Source organism: Pseudochaenichthys georgianus, chromosome 23 (assembly GCF_902827115.2).
Source record: "Pseudochaenichthys georgianus chromosome 23, fPseGeo1.2, whole genome shotgun sequence".
In the NCBI taxonomy this organism is placed as follows: domain Eukaryota; kingdom Metazoa; phylum Chordata; class Actinopteri; order Perciformes; family Channichthyidae; genus Pseudochaenichthys; species Pseudochaenichthys georgianus.
This window is the reverse complement of record NC_047525.1, coordinates 10166591-10183733: the sequence shown is the minus strand read 5'-3', so window position 1 is coordinate 10183733 and position 17143 is coordinate 10166591. Positions and strand designations below refer to the sequence as shown.

General features: G+C 44.4%; 1 protein-coding gene across 3 annotated transcripts in view; it reads left to right on the top strand.

The window, feature by feature from the left end:
* anks1b (ankyrin repeat and sterile alpha motif domain containing 1B) overlaps positions 1-17143 on the top strand; it is a 229359-nt gene that overhangs the window by 200072 nt on the left and 12144 nt on the right. For all 3 annotated transcript variants that reach the window (XM_034075301.2, XM_034075302.2, XM_034075303.2), the window contains 3 exons: positions 11658-11765; positions 12713-12916; positions 14697-14822. In XM_034075301.2, coding sequence (XP_033931192.1) covers positions 11658-11765; positions 12713-12916; positions 14697-14822 — 438 coding nt within the window. The remainder of the gene's footprint in view (positions 1-11657; positions 11766-12712; positions 12917-14696; positions 14823-17143) is intronic.

Sequence of the window (17143 nt, the reverse complement as noted above, 5' to 3'; positions counted from 1 at the left end):
TGAGTGCATTTGTGAATTATTACAAGGTATGAATTCAAATCTATAACATAGTGGTTGAAAGAAACTAAGACACTAAGAAAGTGGATCACATCACTCCTGCTCTGAAGTCTTTACACTGGCTTCCTGTGTGTCAAAGAATAGATTTCAAAATACTGCTGCTGGTTTATAAAGCACTGAATGGTTTAGGCCCAAAATACATTTCTGACCTCCTGCTAAATGATGAACCATCCAGATCTCTCAGGTCTTCAGGGACTGGTCAGCTTTCTGTCCCCAGAGTCAGAACTAAACATGGAGAAGCAGCGTTCAGTTATTATGCTCCAAATATCTGGAACAAACTCCCAGAAACCTGCAGGTCCGCTGCAACTCTGACTACTTTTAAATCCAGGCTGAAGACTTTTCTTTTTGCCGCTGCTTTTAATTGAACTATTCACATCTTAAACTGCACTGTAACTTTTATCCATGTATTTCTTCTTTTAATGTTTATTGTATTAGCTTTTCTTTTTTAATGCTTAATGTCTTTCATTTGTTGTAAAGCACTTTGAATTGCCTTGTGTTGAAAAGTGCTATATAAATAAACGTGCCTGGCCTTGAATGCTGTTTCTAGGAGAGGAGGCAGTAAGCATGAGTCATGCACTATCTTTAGGTTTCTTTCTGGATCACATACGTAGACTTGTAAAAGACAGGAATAGGCAGAATGACGTTGAGCGCTGTGGGTTGGATTTCACGGATGCAAATATATCCTCTCATACATAAACATATACACAGGTGTCGTACAATGCGCCTCACATGAACACACAGGCTACGGTGTGGTCCCATGTGTGTCCTGTTTTCAGTTCAATGATCTTTCAACAGCAGTCGTCAGGTTTCAAATATGTTTAATGTCTTCCCCTGATTAGGGTGGTTTCAGGGCCTGAACATCCCGCACGTACTGGTGTTACGCAAGCCGCCTCAGCGACGTGTTTTCTGAAGAACATGAAGCCTCGAGGAACATTGAAAAAGAGTCATTAGGATCAGATAAAGGGGACTTCCTCTGCTCTGAGCTATGTTCTATCAAAAGTCCACACGTGTCTGCCTCCGTGGTGAAGACAGGTGATCAGACCCTGACATGAAGGCGTTGTTCTTAACGTCAAAAGTCCACTTAATTTTCTGCAAACACAACGTAAGGTGACTTTCAGTTGGAGCGTTTCCAGGCTTGGATGGCTTTCAAGCTCCATCCTTCTCAGTTTCATCATCAATACAAAGGATGAGCAGCTGCGTCAGACGATATGTGGTTCTTTGATAAGATATTATAGGTACACGCTTGTGTACGTGGAAACGTGAGGAGAGAAATCAGCTCGTCCTGAGATCATTCTGAAAGCTGAATCACATTTGGTGATTAGGTCTATTTTGAATTAATTCAATGACTATGGTGATTTGTTTTGTGCCCAAATTGCGTTGTTTCTCCATAGCAACGTCGGCGAACGATGAAATGTGCATTTTATTTTCCAAGCATTGCGCATACCAACCTGACTCATATCAGTGATGAGGTATTTAAAGACATAGTTTGACATAGGAAATATGCTCGTTTATTTTTTTGAAGTACGAAGCTTAGATTAAAATAAAGACTGAAATCAGCTTGCTGTAAAAAATGTAAATATCTATTTACATTAATGATAAAAAGCCTGTTAATAGTTTACGTTTGGAACTTAATTGGGACTACTCACTGTTTGAAACGTCTCCACTCAATGCTTTACGCAAACACACACATTTACTCTCCTTGTGAACCAGCATGAGTTGTCTCCGTATGGGCCCAGCGTCTCCATAGTGACGAGATGGAGAGGAGGAGGAGGGGGGGGGGAGGGGGTAATGTAAACTGGGTAGAGGGAGAGCGAGAGCAGAGAGAGAGCTCAGGCAGAGACATGTAGGAGATGTAGTCTGGATGCCGCAAGCTGAAGAAAGAGGAGGAGTTGTTGAGCGCTGGAAATCTGCAGAGGGGGAGACGAACGCTGGTGGTGAGGAGGCGAGGAGTACAGCGAGGAGGAACAACACAAGAGAAGAAGAAGAGAAGGAGACGCACTTGTTTTGGACGGTAAAAAATAGCAACAGTGAGAAGAGAAGCGTGTGAGAAAATAAAGCAGAAGGACACAGAGGAGCAAAGTGAAGAAGACGCTTCCTTTGGAATAAGTCCGCTTGAAGAGAGGTAGGTGCAGACACACGGGACAGGAGTGATGACGAAACGGTGATATGTGTTTAAACTAGGAAGAGAAAGCGATGCGATGTTCAGCGGAGATTCTCTTGTTCCTCCCGTGCTGTTTTATTCACACATCTTTCGTCCCCGGCGATGCTGAGGTGACACAGCATCTGAATGGCTTTCACGCTGCACAATCTACACCGCTGACTAAGCACATTCCCTGGATGTGTGACTGCGTGCGCCGGGGGTAAATGTCTCCGAGTCCTCGAGCCACCTGAGAGAATGAGCTCCGTGTCGATGCAATAAAGCTTTGGACAAACTTCAGTTATAACAAGAACGCGAGTCGTATCTCTCCTTCTGGTCACTGCAGATGAATGCTTATATACATCCTCCGTAGCGTAAGAGTTAATAGACGGGACTTTATTCAACTACAAATAAACTAAGTCCCTGCCGAAAGTCAACCTGGTTCTCTTATTTGTTCGTGTCACAAGACTTTCTCGGAGGATATTTAAATCCAGAATGAGGTTTCATTTGTAGATTATTTGTGTACTTCCAAATTGAAGTGAAGCAAGGGAAAAAAGCAAAAGCTATTACTACTACAGTTAAATCCAAGTACCACCCCATGTTGTGTCTTATCCTGTTTGCATGCACTTACATACTCTTAGACGGTGAGAGAAGTGAAATCTGGGACAAGGAAGTGTATCGTGGCTTTACGCAGGGATGTTGTTAGTTTGTCGGTCTGTGCCGTTAACATAAGCACATCTTTGGGTTGTATTCACAATGTACGAGGGAAAGTGTATTACTGAGCACAGGGAAGGCGTATCTGCTTTTAGGTGACCACTGCTTTCAAGTTTAGACGTACTTTTTGTTTAAAATGATATTCATGTTAATATTCCTGAAAGAAACAGCAGTGCTTACCAGATGATGTACCCTCCGCTCCAGTTGAAGCGACCTCACTTCATCCTAACGTGCCCACAGTTCACTGGAATCCAGGAGCCAAGCAGACAATATAATGAATCAATGTGTGACAGCCTGTTCGGACTTGTATTGGAAACAAGGCGGCAGCTATAGAGCAACACTAAAAAGGAAAGTAGGTGAGGTGCTTGTGGGAGGTAAATAGAAGGTGAGAGCGAGACAGGTCCCAGCAGGACGGCGGGAGGGAAGTATGTGTCTTCACCCGCGGCTGAAGAACAGCCAGGACACACACAGATCGAGCTGGAAACCCTGCCAGATGCTTTTGACCAAAGACGGTCCATCAATCCTATGCATGTCTCCAGTCGTCAGGTCGTCACGCAGCAGTAGATTCCCCTTCAGGGACATGTCATGGACACACGCTGGAGTATTGACTCTTTAAGGTTTAAATGCTACACATTTGCTGGTTTTCTGCTGAGACAGCGTTTTACCCCAAACGTGTGTATTCACTGGCCGGTCAAGTGAGGCTGCTGAGGCTTACACATGGCTGCGTGGATGTGTGTATCCAAGTGACATCTTGAATAACCTCGAAACAAGAAGGACAAGGCATCTTTCTTTAGGTGTGGTCTATATATAGCAGCACAGCTGTGACCTCACACACTGGTCATAATATGTGGCTACTTTGACCCTGCTGCTTTGATGTGGCCTGCATCAGATGTGTGGGGTTACTGGTACACACGAGGAGCTCTCTGGAACATATCGATGTTTACGTTCTCTTTCTCTAGTAATTATTTACCCAACACAAGTACCGGGTGCAACTGATAGATACTGTAAGCTTAATGGGATCATTACAAACTAATTAATGAGAAGGTTAAAGTAAGTAGTAAGAGAGGTGCTTCTTCTTTATGAGCTCACTGGGCATAATGAAGGCATACACAGCAGGGCCACGTCCAGAGCGCGCTCTCCGGAGAGAGTCCACAGATGGCTGCGACAAGCATCCTGTTAACCTGAGCATGTTCCTGGAGTCGTCTTTTTTTTTTACGAGTACATGTATTGTATGTTCCGCATCTCCCTGACTCTGACCACGATCAGCTTTTTCTGTGAGCCCAACAACAACAACAACAACAACAACAACACATAACTCCCCTGGGCTGTCTCTCTATTGCTAGTTCAACCGTAACCATGTGCAGTCGTTTGGACGTCGTACATTCTGCACGTGTCACACACACACACACACACACACACACACACACACACACACACACACACACACACACACACACACACACACACACACACACACACACACACACAGCTGTATACGCATTATTCGAGCCACAGTACACATTAAGAAATGTTGCCTTAGTGATCAACTAATTGCATTTTTCATTTAGCTTATCTTCTGGTTCTTTAAAACTGTTACCATGTTTTAAATATAAATCCATGAAATGTATAACTCTCCATTCTTACACTTGCATATTCGCATTTTAAAAATCCCGGAGGTGGATCAAGTCTTTGAAGAACCCGCACCCAGATAGTATATTACTTTATAAAGTAACAGTGACGCAGACACACGTACACACAGACACACACAGATGTGCACAGGACCAGTGCATTAGTGGAGTGTGTGTGTGTGTGTGTGTGTGTGTGTGTGTGTGTGTGTGTGTGTGTGTGTGTGTGTGTGTGTGTGTGTGTGTGTGTGTGTGTGTGTGTGTGTGTGTGTGTGTGTGTGTGTGTGTGTGTGGTGTGTGTGTGTGTGTGTGTGTGTGTGGGGGTGTGGGGGTGTGGGTGGGTGTGGGTGGGTGTGTGCAGGAGAATAGCTTTGAGAGATCTTGCTTCAACCTTGAACCTGCAGCACTTGGTGATGTTTTCATACACACACACACACACACACACACACACACACACACACACACACACACACACACACACACACACACACACACACACACACACACACACACACACACACACACACACACACTCTCTCTCTCAAAGCGCCTCTGCTTCCAGTCATACTTACAGTTCTCTTGCTATTAATGGAGATATATCTGTCTCCATGGAGGCGGGCTTTTTCACAACCTGCTCTGATTGGCTGCTTCTTTTGTCCGCACTGAAACAAGCCTCCCTATTGGCCTCTGATGGATATCATTTTCAACACATCACCCCTAGCTACTACTCCCCTCCACTCTCTGGTTACTAGGCAACCAGTGGCCTCTAGTTTCCCTCCAACCCCCCCATAATTGTGTGTGTGTGTGTGTGTGTGTGTGTGTGTGTGTGTGTGTGTGTGTGTGTGTGTGTGTGTGTGTGTGTGTGTGTGTGTGTGTGTGTGTGTGTGTGTGTGTGTGTGTGTGTGTGTGTGTGTGTGTGTGTGTGTGTGTGTGTGTGTGTGTGTGTGTGTGTGTGTGTGTGTGTGTGTGTGTGTGTTCTTATATTGTCAGTAACAGTATATGGCTGTATGAAGGCGTGGCTGTAGACGGATGGATGAAGTTGAAACCTGGACTTGATCAGAACCCGGCTCTCAGTCTATGCTTTCTGAGGGTGTGTGTGTGTGTGTGTGTGTGTGTGTGTGTGTGTGTGTGTGTGTGTGTGTGTGTGTGTGTGTGTGTGTGTGTGTGTGTGTGTGTGTGGTGTGTGTGTGTGTGTGTGTGTGTGTGTGTGTGTGTGTGTGTGTGTGTGTGTGTGTGTGTGTGTGTGTGTGTGTGTGTGTGTGTGTGTGTGTGTGTGTGTGTGTGTGTGTGTGTGTGTGTGTAGTCTATTGAGAGGCACATTGATTCTCATCATCTCTTCCTAAATGCTCCACCTCCAAACGACACACACACACACACACACACACATCAAGTGAGGGATGGAGCGATGAAGAAGGAGGCTGGCTGTAATAAAGTATTCGGCGTTAGAGACACGTCAATAACCGGGTGGAAAGTGAGCTTTCACTCTCGGCGTGAGCTCTGAGCACATCATCCATCCCATCAACGCTTTCTCAGAACAAACTGTTAATGTGCATCGTGGAAGCTAGTCTCTGTCATGTCCCATCAGCATCAGACTTAGTACCAAAGCCGAGGCATGATTATTGGCTAATGTTTATTCTTACATTTACATTCATTTAAAAAAAGCCCCTTCCTGTGGCTGTTGCTAATATGCTTCTTAAAGCACTTATTAACACACCTTAGACATGTTGACAAGCCAGCCACTCAATTCAGTTCAATTGCCCGGCAACCGGTTGTATCTGAGTAGTGAAGGTGTGGGAGGCCAGTCTGTATTCAAGCTGAGTTGTGAGCGTATTATCAGTGTGGTATCAACCTTCTCATCTACCTATGATCAAAAAGAGAATAGTTCTGCCTTCACATGGAGTCATGCAGACGGCAGATGAGAGCAGGAAAGTCAAACTCTGTAATAACGGTACTGGTAAATGGAATCGTCAAAGTTAAACTACTTACGAACTTTCTCATCCACCGTGAAGGAACTTACAACAGGATAGGACATCGCTCCCTCAAAAGGGAAAACACATTGGCGTCCTGAGTGTGAAGCTAATATTCTGGAATAATCGAGTATTTCTTACTATTAGTCATTCTGTAAGTGTATTTGAATGTTGGTCCTTTTTAGCCTTACCTAATCATGAGAAGTATTCCATTGGACGCGACCTTGATGTTCTCGATGTCCGCCACAGCGCTATATACTGGACCTCTAAGATGGCACTGACACAGACACAGGCTGTTTGCTGATCAATATCACCATGCAGTCGGCCTGTAATGTATTCTGACCCTGGCACTTTCAGAAACCTCACGCCATTGATTCTTTGATCTGGAACAATCGATGGAGGATTCTTCCAAGGGTTAAACGCCAACCACGCCATTATCAGACCACGCCTGAGGGGCTTTCAGGAGTCTGCTGATATCCCAGAGGTCAGGGGGATTGGTCACATGGACATGAGCCTGGAGGAGGTAGATACACAGCCAGAGCTAACAAACAAAGATCGACCAATCACATGCCGTTGCCAAGGCAGAGGAGAAGAAGCTCTTAATGTGCGGCTGCAAAGCCTCGTCTTTTATTAGGCCCAATCACTGACACACTATTTATTCTTTTCAGCCTCTCCTCATCTGGATAGTCAGAGGGGGGGAGTAAGGACAGAGTGGGAGAGGCGAGCAGATGAGGAGAGGTCAAGGGAATCAGAATATGAACAGAAAGTGAAAGGGATATGTAGGCCAGTCAGTGTAAATGAAACGGCAGCAGTGAGACTGATGAGTGTTCTCAGTCCCCTCGTTCTCTATCATTACAACTGTGTGCTAGCTGGAGCTCAGACACTGGTTGGACTGTCGGCCCCTCGCTGGGTTTCTGCTCCAGTGCGCTCACCAGCTTCACCTCCCCTCCAGTAGCACGCAGAGAAAAGGCTTTGTGTGTCCTGTGTCCTGAATGAGAGAGTGGTCCATGTCCCCACTCTCCTTTGTCCCTCTGGTTTGTTTGTAGAATATGTCTTTTAGTCAGCATTACTCCGACATCGCTCGTGTTTAACGAGGTCGGTGTGTTCTTGGGCTTCTCCCTGGAAGTTTATACAATTAGTTTTAGTTTGTTAAGCCCGGCCGCTCAATCAACGATTGGATTTGTGAAATAATCTAAATTCCACTGGGAGATGTTTTGCTTTTGCATATGTTATGGCTTCTTACTAAATGAAAGGTAGAACCGTTCACATGCATACACAGATATTTAAATGGCAAGTAATCAGATTATTGTAGTAAAGTGTCGGAAGGCAATAGAGAGGAGATGGCTGCGAGAAAAACTCCGTCGTCCGTATGTGTGGAGGCTAATCCGTTAATCCAACGCGTTCAATCGGGGCTAAAGGGACTTAACAGGATTAGGGCCTTGATGGACACACACACATAAGACACACGAGCAGCAGCCCACGAACCAAATCACTTCATACGACGCTAATAAAATCAAGAGCAGAAGGTGAGTAAGCCTCCTCGAGCCACTCAGCTCAATACTGTTGAACACAAAGAGAGGAAGAGAGACACGAGCTCTGTGAGGAGATCTGAATGTAGTTGAGTCTAAATGAATGTGTGGTTAGTGTGATAGGAAGAGAGGAAGAGAGGAAGAGAGGAAGAGGGCTGCAGGTATCTCAACGCTTCTCCTGTCAGTGAATGCAGCTGCTGTGAATATCATTTAAATGCAAATGTGCCGATACTGCAGTGAAGCATAACAGAGTGAGTCTGTGTTTTAACAATAGTAATGTTGGGTTGCATTCAGGGATAACAATATCATCTTCTTCCCCACGCAGAGAAACAGGTGTGTGTGTGTGTGTGTGTGTGTGTGTGTGTGTGTGTGTGTGTGTGTGTGTGTGTGTGTGTGTGTGTGTGTGTGTGTGTGTGTGTGTGTGTGTGTGTGTGTGTGTGTGTGTGTGTGTGTGTGTGTGTGTGTGTGTGTGTGTGTGTGTGTGTGTGTGTGTGTGTGTGTGTGTGTGTGTGTGTGTGTGTGTGTGTGTGTGTGTGTGTGTGTGTGTGTGTGTGTGTGTGTGTGTGTGTGTGTGTGTGTGTGAGGTGTCTGTGTGTGTGTGTGTGTGTACACGTGCATGTGTATATATGTTTTGGGGTGTGTGTGTGTGTACGTGCATGTGGATATATATATTTTTTGGGATGAGTGTGTGTGGGTGACTGCTTTTGCGGCTCTGTGTTGCCATGGTGACGGTTGAACTTCAGGCTGAGGTTGAGGCAGCTACTGTAGTTGAAGTAGATGCTGTTGCATAAGAACAAGACACACACACACAGACGGGCGATGAGCACCTTAGCGAGGCCCTTACTGTGTGTGTGTGTGTGTGTGTGTGTGTGTGTGTGTGTGTGTGTGTGTGTGTGTGTGTGTGTGTGTGTGTGTGTGTGTGTGTGTGTGTGTGTGTGTGTGTGTGTGTGTGTGTGTGTGTGTGTGTGTGTGTGTGTGTGTGTGTGTGTGTGTGTGTGTGTGTGTGTGTGTGTGTGTGTGTGTGTGTGTGTGTGTGTGAAGAAACAGCTGTGTGAGGACTGTTGTCACGCCACATCCCCTCAGGAGACAGAAGCGAGAGAATGAATATCTCATAACCTTTACTACAAAAGAAACTGCATTACTCAGTTTGTGCTTTGTAGTTTAGTCCAGAGTCATGGCCACCGCTTAGAACGGGTGGAATGACCTGATCTCAGCTGATGTGGAATCTAATATATACTATCTATATATATAACTTCATATTGTTATTAGGACTGCATCTTGTTTTTGATATGGATTTATCTGCTGATGAATCTTTCTAAAATGTCACAAAGAAAAGCAGCAAATGGTCACTATTGAGAAGCCGGACCTCACGTTAGCCTTCTGGTCCTTCAACACCTTTATGGATAATCAGACGGAACACTCATGTGAAGCCTGACGACTCATCAATGGACACAAACAATTCATATTGTTGAAAAAACAACTCGTGAAACCAAAGAAGAATAAGACAAAGCCACTTGATCTTATATCTCCAATTCATCTAATGTCATCTTCAGTCCAAAGACAGACACATGGATGCAGTATTATGACTGACACTGTGTCCATAAAGGAGAGGAAGAGAGGAAGAGGAGATGAGCAGAGGGAGAGGAGGGGAAAGATGAGTGAATAGAAATGGTTGGAGGGAGCACAGGGCGTCCATAATCACCAATTAGTTCCACTAGCCGCTAGTCCCAGCTCTCCTCTCTGTTTCCCTTTGATCCGTCTAATTTGAACAATTAAATTACATTGTTTCCATGCAGGGAGGAACAGCGTAGGCTGGAGGTTAACCCGTTAATATCTGCTATTAATATACATCCCATTGCTCAAGCTGTCCTTTTTCCTTATTCACTATATGGCAGACATTAAAATGTATGAATCCTACTAAGTAAAGTAAACAACGCGAAGAAGTGTTTGGCATTTTAGAGCGAGCTTACATACATTATATATCAGTTGTTTGCACGCCATTTGCATACATGCACTATTCATGAAGCTTTGGATTGGTTTATTTATGCTTTGTTTGTGTGTTTAGGGTCAAACAACACCGCTGCTCTCATTGTTAGTCTTTACGTTCCTCCAGCAGATATACAGGAGAGCAGTAAGTGGTGTGTGTGTGTGTGTGTGTGTGTGTGTGTGTGTGTGTGTGTGTGTGTGTGTGTGTGTGTGTGTGTGTGTGTGTGTGTGTGTGTGTGTGTGTGTGTGTGTGTGTGTGTGTGTGTGTGTGTGTGTGTGTGTGTGTGTGTGTGTGTGTGTGTGTGTGTGTGTGTGTGTGTGTGTGTGTGTGTGTGTGTGTGTGTGTGTGTGTGTGTGTGTGTGTGTGTGTGTGTGTGTGTGTGTGTGTGTGTGTGTGTGATTTCCGCTGACTCAAGGTGAGACTGTTGGGAGAATCATTAGACTTGCAGCAAGGTCTCGCGTTAAGGCTAATTACCACCTTTTGCCCTGAAGACACACACACACACACACACACACACACACACACACACACACACACACACACACACACACACACACACACACACACACACACCTTCTCACATACCTCTCATTGGAAGAGCTCCAGAGGCGGCCCCATGACAGCAGGCATCCGTGTGTTGTGTTCTGACGTTGGTATAGGTGCCAGAAGGCGTACACAATGCTGCCGTGTCCCAGCGTGTCTCTTTAGAAAACGCAGTAACTGGCACAGTCAGCGGGCGCCTGGCGACCACGGAAACAAAGGCGCTTTCATTGGAGTCCAAGAGTATATTATGTGTGTTTTGTCTCTGTGTGGTGACTGTGTAATGAGCGCCTGAGGAAAATCATTAGACTACTACAAATCAGCTACAATCTGATATTTTTTAATTTGCATTTCATGGTGCAAAAACTGTCCTCAACAAGTAGGCCTTACTCCACTGAGAAGTACAGTGAATAACTGTAGTCGCAGCAATGAATGGAATCTCTCCACTACTATCATTGTGTGTGCGTCTCACACAGAATACTTGAGTCGTGTTAGCCTGTTTTAAATGAAAGGCATGATACACACCGTGATCGTTCGTGTGTGACAGCGTGCACACAGCCGTCCGAGCCGTTTGAGGTATGTAATAATAATGACATGATTTACGCTCATGCTCCGGGGTATTTTACATCATTAAATATGCACTCATTAGCACTCCCCTGCGTGCTGGTTTTCTCTGTGAAACCTTCTTTTGAATAGCAGTAATATCCTCCCTTTGAGGCTCGTGATCGCGATAATCTGATACATTTTATGCAGTTTTTTTTCCAAATGCTGATATAATCTTGTTATATCCAGTCTGAAAGCCTTTGGACTTTTTTCCAAAAAGCTGAGAGTCATCGTTTTTCCCCCAGCGCAGTGCCATAAGACGCAGCATTTCTCATGTTTGCAAGGAACACAAAAAACATCCTAACTCTTTCTGAGTCAGAAATAGTGGAAAAGGTTCCCAAAGCCTTAGGTGATGTCTTCAAAGCTTGTTGTCCAACAAACTGTCCAAAGCCCCACGATCATAAGACAACAATGATATGACACTGACAATATCCGAATGGTTTTTGTTCGCACTGCAACCAATCATCATGTCTAATATCTTTGTTTCTTTGTATTCAGGTATTGAAGATCAGTCTTATTGGACACAGAAAACGGATTCTTGCCTCATTGGGAGACCGGCTACACGAAGAGACCCCACAGAAACCTCCGCGGGCCGTCTCCCTCAGGGTGAGTGAGTCCCAGTGTGTGAGAGGAAGTATAAAACCCTCTGCACCATCCTAACCAATGTGGATTCCATTGATTATGAAACATCAGACAAAAGAAGGAATCAAAGGTCCAGAGGATTGAGCCTTCCCTGCAGATATTAACTCCCAACTGGTTCCCCAAATCTCGGGCACAAAATGTCCGACTCACTGCAGTTTCCTCCCTGCCGGCTGGATTCTAATCACAAGGAAGCGGCTTTCCCTCTCCCATTGGAGCTACGCTCTAACGTCCTTATAATAGAAAGTGCTCTTTGTGACGAGGAGCCAACGAGGCCCTCTGCTCCTCAGTGTTGGCCCCTCTATCCGGCTCCTCTCTGGACCCTGAAACAGCCCAAAACCGTCCACCTATCCTCATGTTCAACTGGGAACTGCAGTTATCTACTGAGACTAAAACGTGTGGCAAAATAAGCCATTGTTGTAAAAAAAAAAAAAAAGAATGGTTGTCTCCATTTTTGTTGAGTCAATAGAATAAAAAAACACTACAGAAATAAAACTGAAATTAAATCAGCCAATGTTCCCATTTGAGAAGCTAGAAAAAGCAAATTGAGCCTCTTACTTACTTTTCTTATAAGGAAAAGGACCAGAAAAAGGTCTGTTCTAAAGAGACTCTTCTCATATGTAATCAACTGAGAGCCAATCACCTCTCTGTAGAAGTAGCTGACTTTATAATAACCTAAAACCGTCAAATACGTACAAGTTGTAATTCTTCTGGCAATTGAAGTGTCCTCTCAGGTTGGAAACCCTCTTAAAGGAACCTCACTTCCACAAAGCAGAGAGCAGTGCTGAGCAGCATGGCAGCCCTGAGCTGAGAGGTCAAACGGTGAATACAGGCGCCCTACTTATCGTACTTGCAGCAGTGACACGCCACATTATGAAATGATGAATGAACCCTCTCTCACCCTCTTCTCCCAGGAGCCCGGTGGGAACCACACTCCTCCCCAGCTCACCCCGGCGGTGGGCCAGGCAGCGTACACGGCGGGGGTCCCGGGGGGGTCTCTGGACGTGCAGCACCTCATCATGCAGGCGGACGCCCGGCGCAGGCAGCGCAGCAACGACAACTACTTTGAGGATGTACCGCGATCCAAGCTGGAGCGACAGATGGCCCAAGTCAGCATGGTGAGGAAGGGAGGAGGGAGGGAGGGAGGGAGGGGTGAAGGAAGGCGTGGGGGAGAGAGATGGGGACTCGGGGAGAGTCTTATGAATGGATGCAGCCAGAGATACAGGTCATCAGAGCCAGTTCTGTGCCCGGAGCTCCACATTATTAAAATCAGCAGGGTTGCATGTTTCCTAATTGCCATAAACAGTGAAAATGTATTTCATTTTTTAAGCAATCCCGCACACACCATTATGTTGCCAAAATGAGTATTCATCCACCGCTAAAAATAGTCCCAAACAAGTTTACTATCCCATCCTGTTTGCTGAAAACTGAAAAAGAAATAATATTATAGTCACTCAAGATTTATGATTTCCTGATATTCTTTAAAGTGTTGTCCTTGCTGGAGTCAAGTCATAGAGATAAGAAAGTCAACCAAAATGTGATTCGGTAACACTTCAAAGCAATTCAAAACGAATGAGGATATATCTTAATCATAAAGGAGGTGGCTCAGTAAATAAATGCAGGTCCTAATAGCTACGAGGTGTGAGCCAAAGTGTTTTATCTGCTGCCTGTTTTAAAGACACCATTAATACTCTGCAGCAGGCGGACCATCAGCAGCTCAGAGCGCATAGACATTTGAAATGAAGGACACATGAAAAGTATGCCTGAAACGTTGTGCTATAAAATGATAACATATGCAAAGCACAATACAGGGCACAAAGGGCAGCAGTGTTTTCGGCACACTAACAAACGCAATCAGACATAATGTACTGTTTTATGAAATAAATAATTATCTCCAGTAGATTTGATAGATTTCAGAATAACTGTCTCAATGTTTGCAGCCAATTTTATTATCATTCAAATGCGAAGATATAACCTTTCTGATTTCCAATTAGCAAGAATTACTGTGAGACACACACACACACACACACACACACACACACACACACACACACACACACACGGCAGCAGCTGTGTTTTGATTCAGTATGATTGGGGTCTTTTAATGTCTCCGTGTGAAGTACAGAGCATATCAATGCAGGATAACACACACTGATGTGTACCCCGCTGAGTCCCTCAAGTGTATCCCCCTTTCTCGTAACAGCACTCTGAGGAGCCACAGATGAGTATGTTTGAATAGAAAGATGACTATTATAGAAAATAAGAAGTATACCCCTGACATGTCTATGATTGCCCTCTGGATCGTCCCTCTCTCCCTTACCATGGTCCTTAAGGTAGCACGTTAAACACTTAGAGGAACTGAAGATCTCCAGCTGCGTCTGTGAGCCTTCACTGTGTGAGAGAATCCTGATGTATGTTAACACTGGTGAGGTTTAGTGCAGATTTGGTCCATGCCAGTTCCATAAGCTGTGTCCTCGAGCTGTTTATCCAACATCTCCACATCTGATTCCACGATGTCACCTCGCCATCTTTCCGACGGGGATTACACACCCCAAGCAGATAGAGAGAGACACAGAAACACGGCCTGGCACCGCATGCGTGCATACCTCCTCATCTGGATTCATTTACCAAGGAAGGAAAGCCCTTAACACCTCGCTGTTATCCACTGACATTTGAGAAGTATGCAGGTAGGATTAAGGTATTTCCTCTGGTTAAAAGGCGAGCTCTCAGTGGGACAAAAAGTGCTGAGCAGGAGCAAAGAGTCTTACACTGAGTTAAAGCATGAAAACAAGTGGAGCATAATTCATCCAACTTGGACGTCCTCCGTTCGCCGGGCCAGACCCAGTCATCTTCTGTGATCCTGTGTGTGTGTTGACATGCTGTTGGTTCTCGTTGCAGGCAGGCGAATGGTGCGAGCCAATCACGTTGCGCCCTCCCAACGAGGCCACCTCGTCCACCCCGGTGCAGTACTGGCAGCATCACCCCGAGAAGCTCATCTTCCAGTCCTGCGACTACGAAGCCTACGTGAGTCCTTCACTTCACTTCCAGTCACTCCAGTGTGGATAGTCACAGTTCCAAAGTAGAAGCACTGCAACTGACGTTTATTTTCAGTTCCTATTTATTTACAGATAATTCCTGGATGAAGTGATTGGTTGGTCTTTAAAAATACAGACAATCTTCCCAAATACAAGTTGATTTATTCAAATCACAAACAAGCCAACATATAAAAGAGTATGGTTTACCTCATAGACAATTGTAGGTGTTTTTGTAATATAATAAAGGTAATCATCATCCTAATACAGTAGTTGACATGTTGTTGTGATAGACCTACTGTATATCAGTTCACCTCTAACGTTATATAATGATAATAGTGACCAATGACTCTCAACTTCACCTTTCAGTCAATACGGCACTTAGTTATTCTCAGCACTTTGGTACATTTAGACCTTTGCCGGTTACGTAAGGTTATTATATATCCACGTCACCACGGATACAGCATTGCGCCTCTGATTAGTTCTATGCTCAGCACCCAGACTGAGATGATTACTTACTTGGAGCAGTGCAGAAATGCAATTTTGGAAGCCATCGGCTCTGCAAAGCATCCAGAGGGAATGTAATCTCAGGCACACGATCTGATTGGTTCGGAGGCACTGTGGAGAAGACAGGGAGATGTGAGCCAGACGATTAAGTAGGAGAGAGCAGCAGAAGAAGAAGAAAGATGGATAGAAGGAAATCGAAAAAAACACATTATAGTATGTCGATAAGAAAGTCATAGTATGTAAGAAATATCAGAAAAAAAGTAGTAGTATAGTATGCCGAAGAAAAGTCATAGTAAAGTATGTTGAAAATATTTTTTTACAACAACGTTATTATTATTATTAGTATGTCGAAAATATGCAAAAAAACGAAAAAGTATACTATGTTGAAAATATCCATAAAACGACATGGTGTAGAATATTTCAAGAAAACAACATTCCGTATGTCGGGAAAAGTCAAAGTATAGTAGGCCTATGTCAAAAAATATCAGCAAAAAACGGCATAGTATAAATATCAAAAATATCAGAAAACATGTCATAATACAGTATGTCGAAAAAAAGTCACAGTTTAGTATGTCAAGAATATCAGAAAAAAAAGTCATAGTATGCTGAATACTCCTTTATTTGTCTCACCTCAGAAGATTGATAAAACGGCGTGATCCCATTGAGTGTTTTGGACGGGCGATGGAGAAGGCATGATGGGTGGGCCACCAGGGGGAAATATAGAGGGGCTTTCAAGAGCCTATTTATGACAAGATGTTTAACACTGGCTGTCCCCGGCAACAGAGAGTGAGATAAATGAGCGGGAGACACAACCGAGGGGGAGGAGGAGCGCTCACTGGGAAGATGGAGGAGATAGAGTAAAAAAGAATACAATACATGTATAAGACAATAATGAGAGGGAAAGAGAGAATAGGGGAGTGTATTTATGTATCGAGAAAGAGATGGTTAAACCCAGAAGAACAGAATAAAGCATCAGCACTGTTCACATTTAATCCCAGCCTCTAAATAATGAAAACCCAGCCCCCCCTCAGATGGCGCGGTAACGTTGTTATGTTCGCTTCACAACCACAACCTGAAAGCATTATCTGAAGCTATTACAAATCCGTTTCCAGTAAGACCCTGCAGACATTCAAACTGAACGACCACGCCACGAGCTGCGCGTGTCAGAGCAACATTGAATTACACAAGTACACACACATGTGAAATGTAAATCTCAAAAGAATAGGTTGCAGCTTTGTTTATGACACATTCACAGTTGTAGAAGTAAACCAAGAAGACGAACATCGTACCAGCTGTGTATACGATTGGTTGTGTAAGAATGTATTCCTTATCACGTGACGGATCGATCCCCTGAGGTAGATATACATGTTGTTCCTTGGTTGTGGAGTGATGTCCTGCAGGGTCACGGACGGAGCTGTAAATACTCCTCTTGTAATCCACTAAAAGCCTTGTTCGGATCACACTCTCAGGAATAAGGTCTCTTGAAAGGGCAGTGAGGTGGTGGATGTCTCGCACATTAAGTGCTCTAATGTCGCCATAAACATTGTCCTGTAAAACATCGGCCCATTAGCTGCCTCTTTATTAAATCAGATGCTACGTGTTCAGCGTGTCTGACCGCAGTGGAGCCAGACTCTGTCCCTCAGGAGCCACGCGGTTACATCAGCTGCATGTCAACATGGAGCTACTACATGACTCAGCACATAACAAAGAACAGTTTAGATGTGTACATTTATTCAATTCAAACAATAAAAACAAAAGTACAGACAACCCGTTTGACCTCTTAAAGAAATGCTTTATTGTGTAACA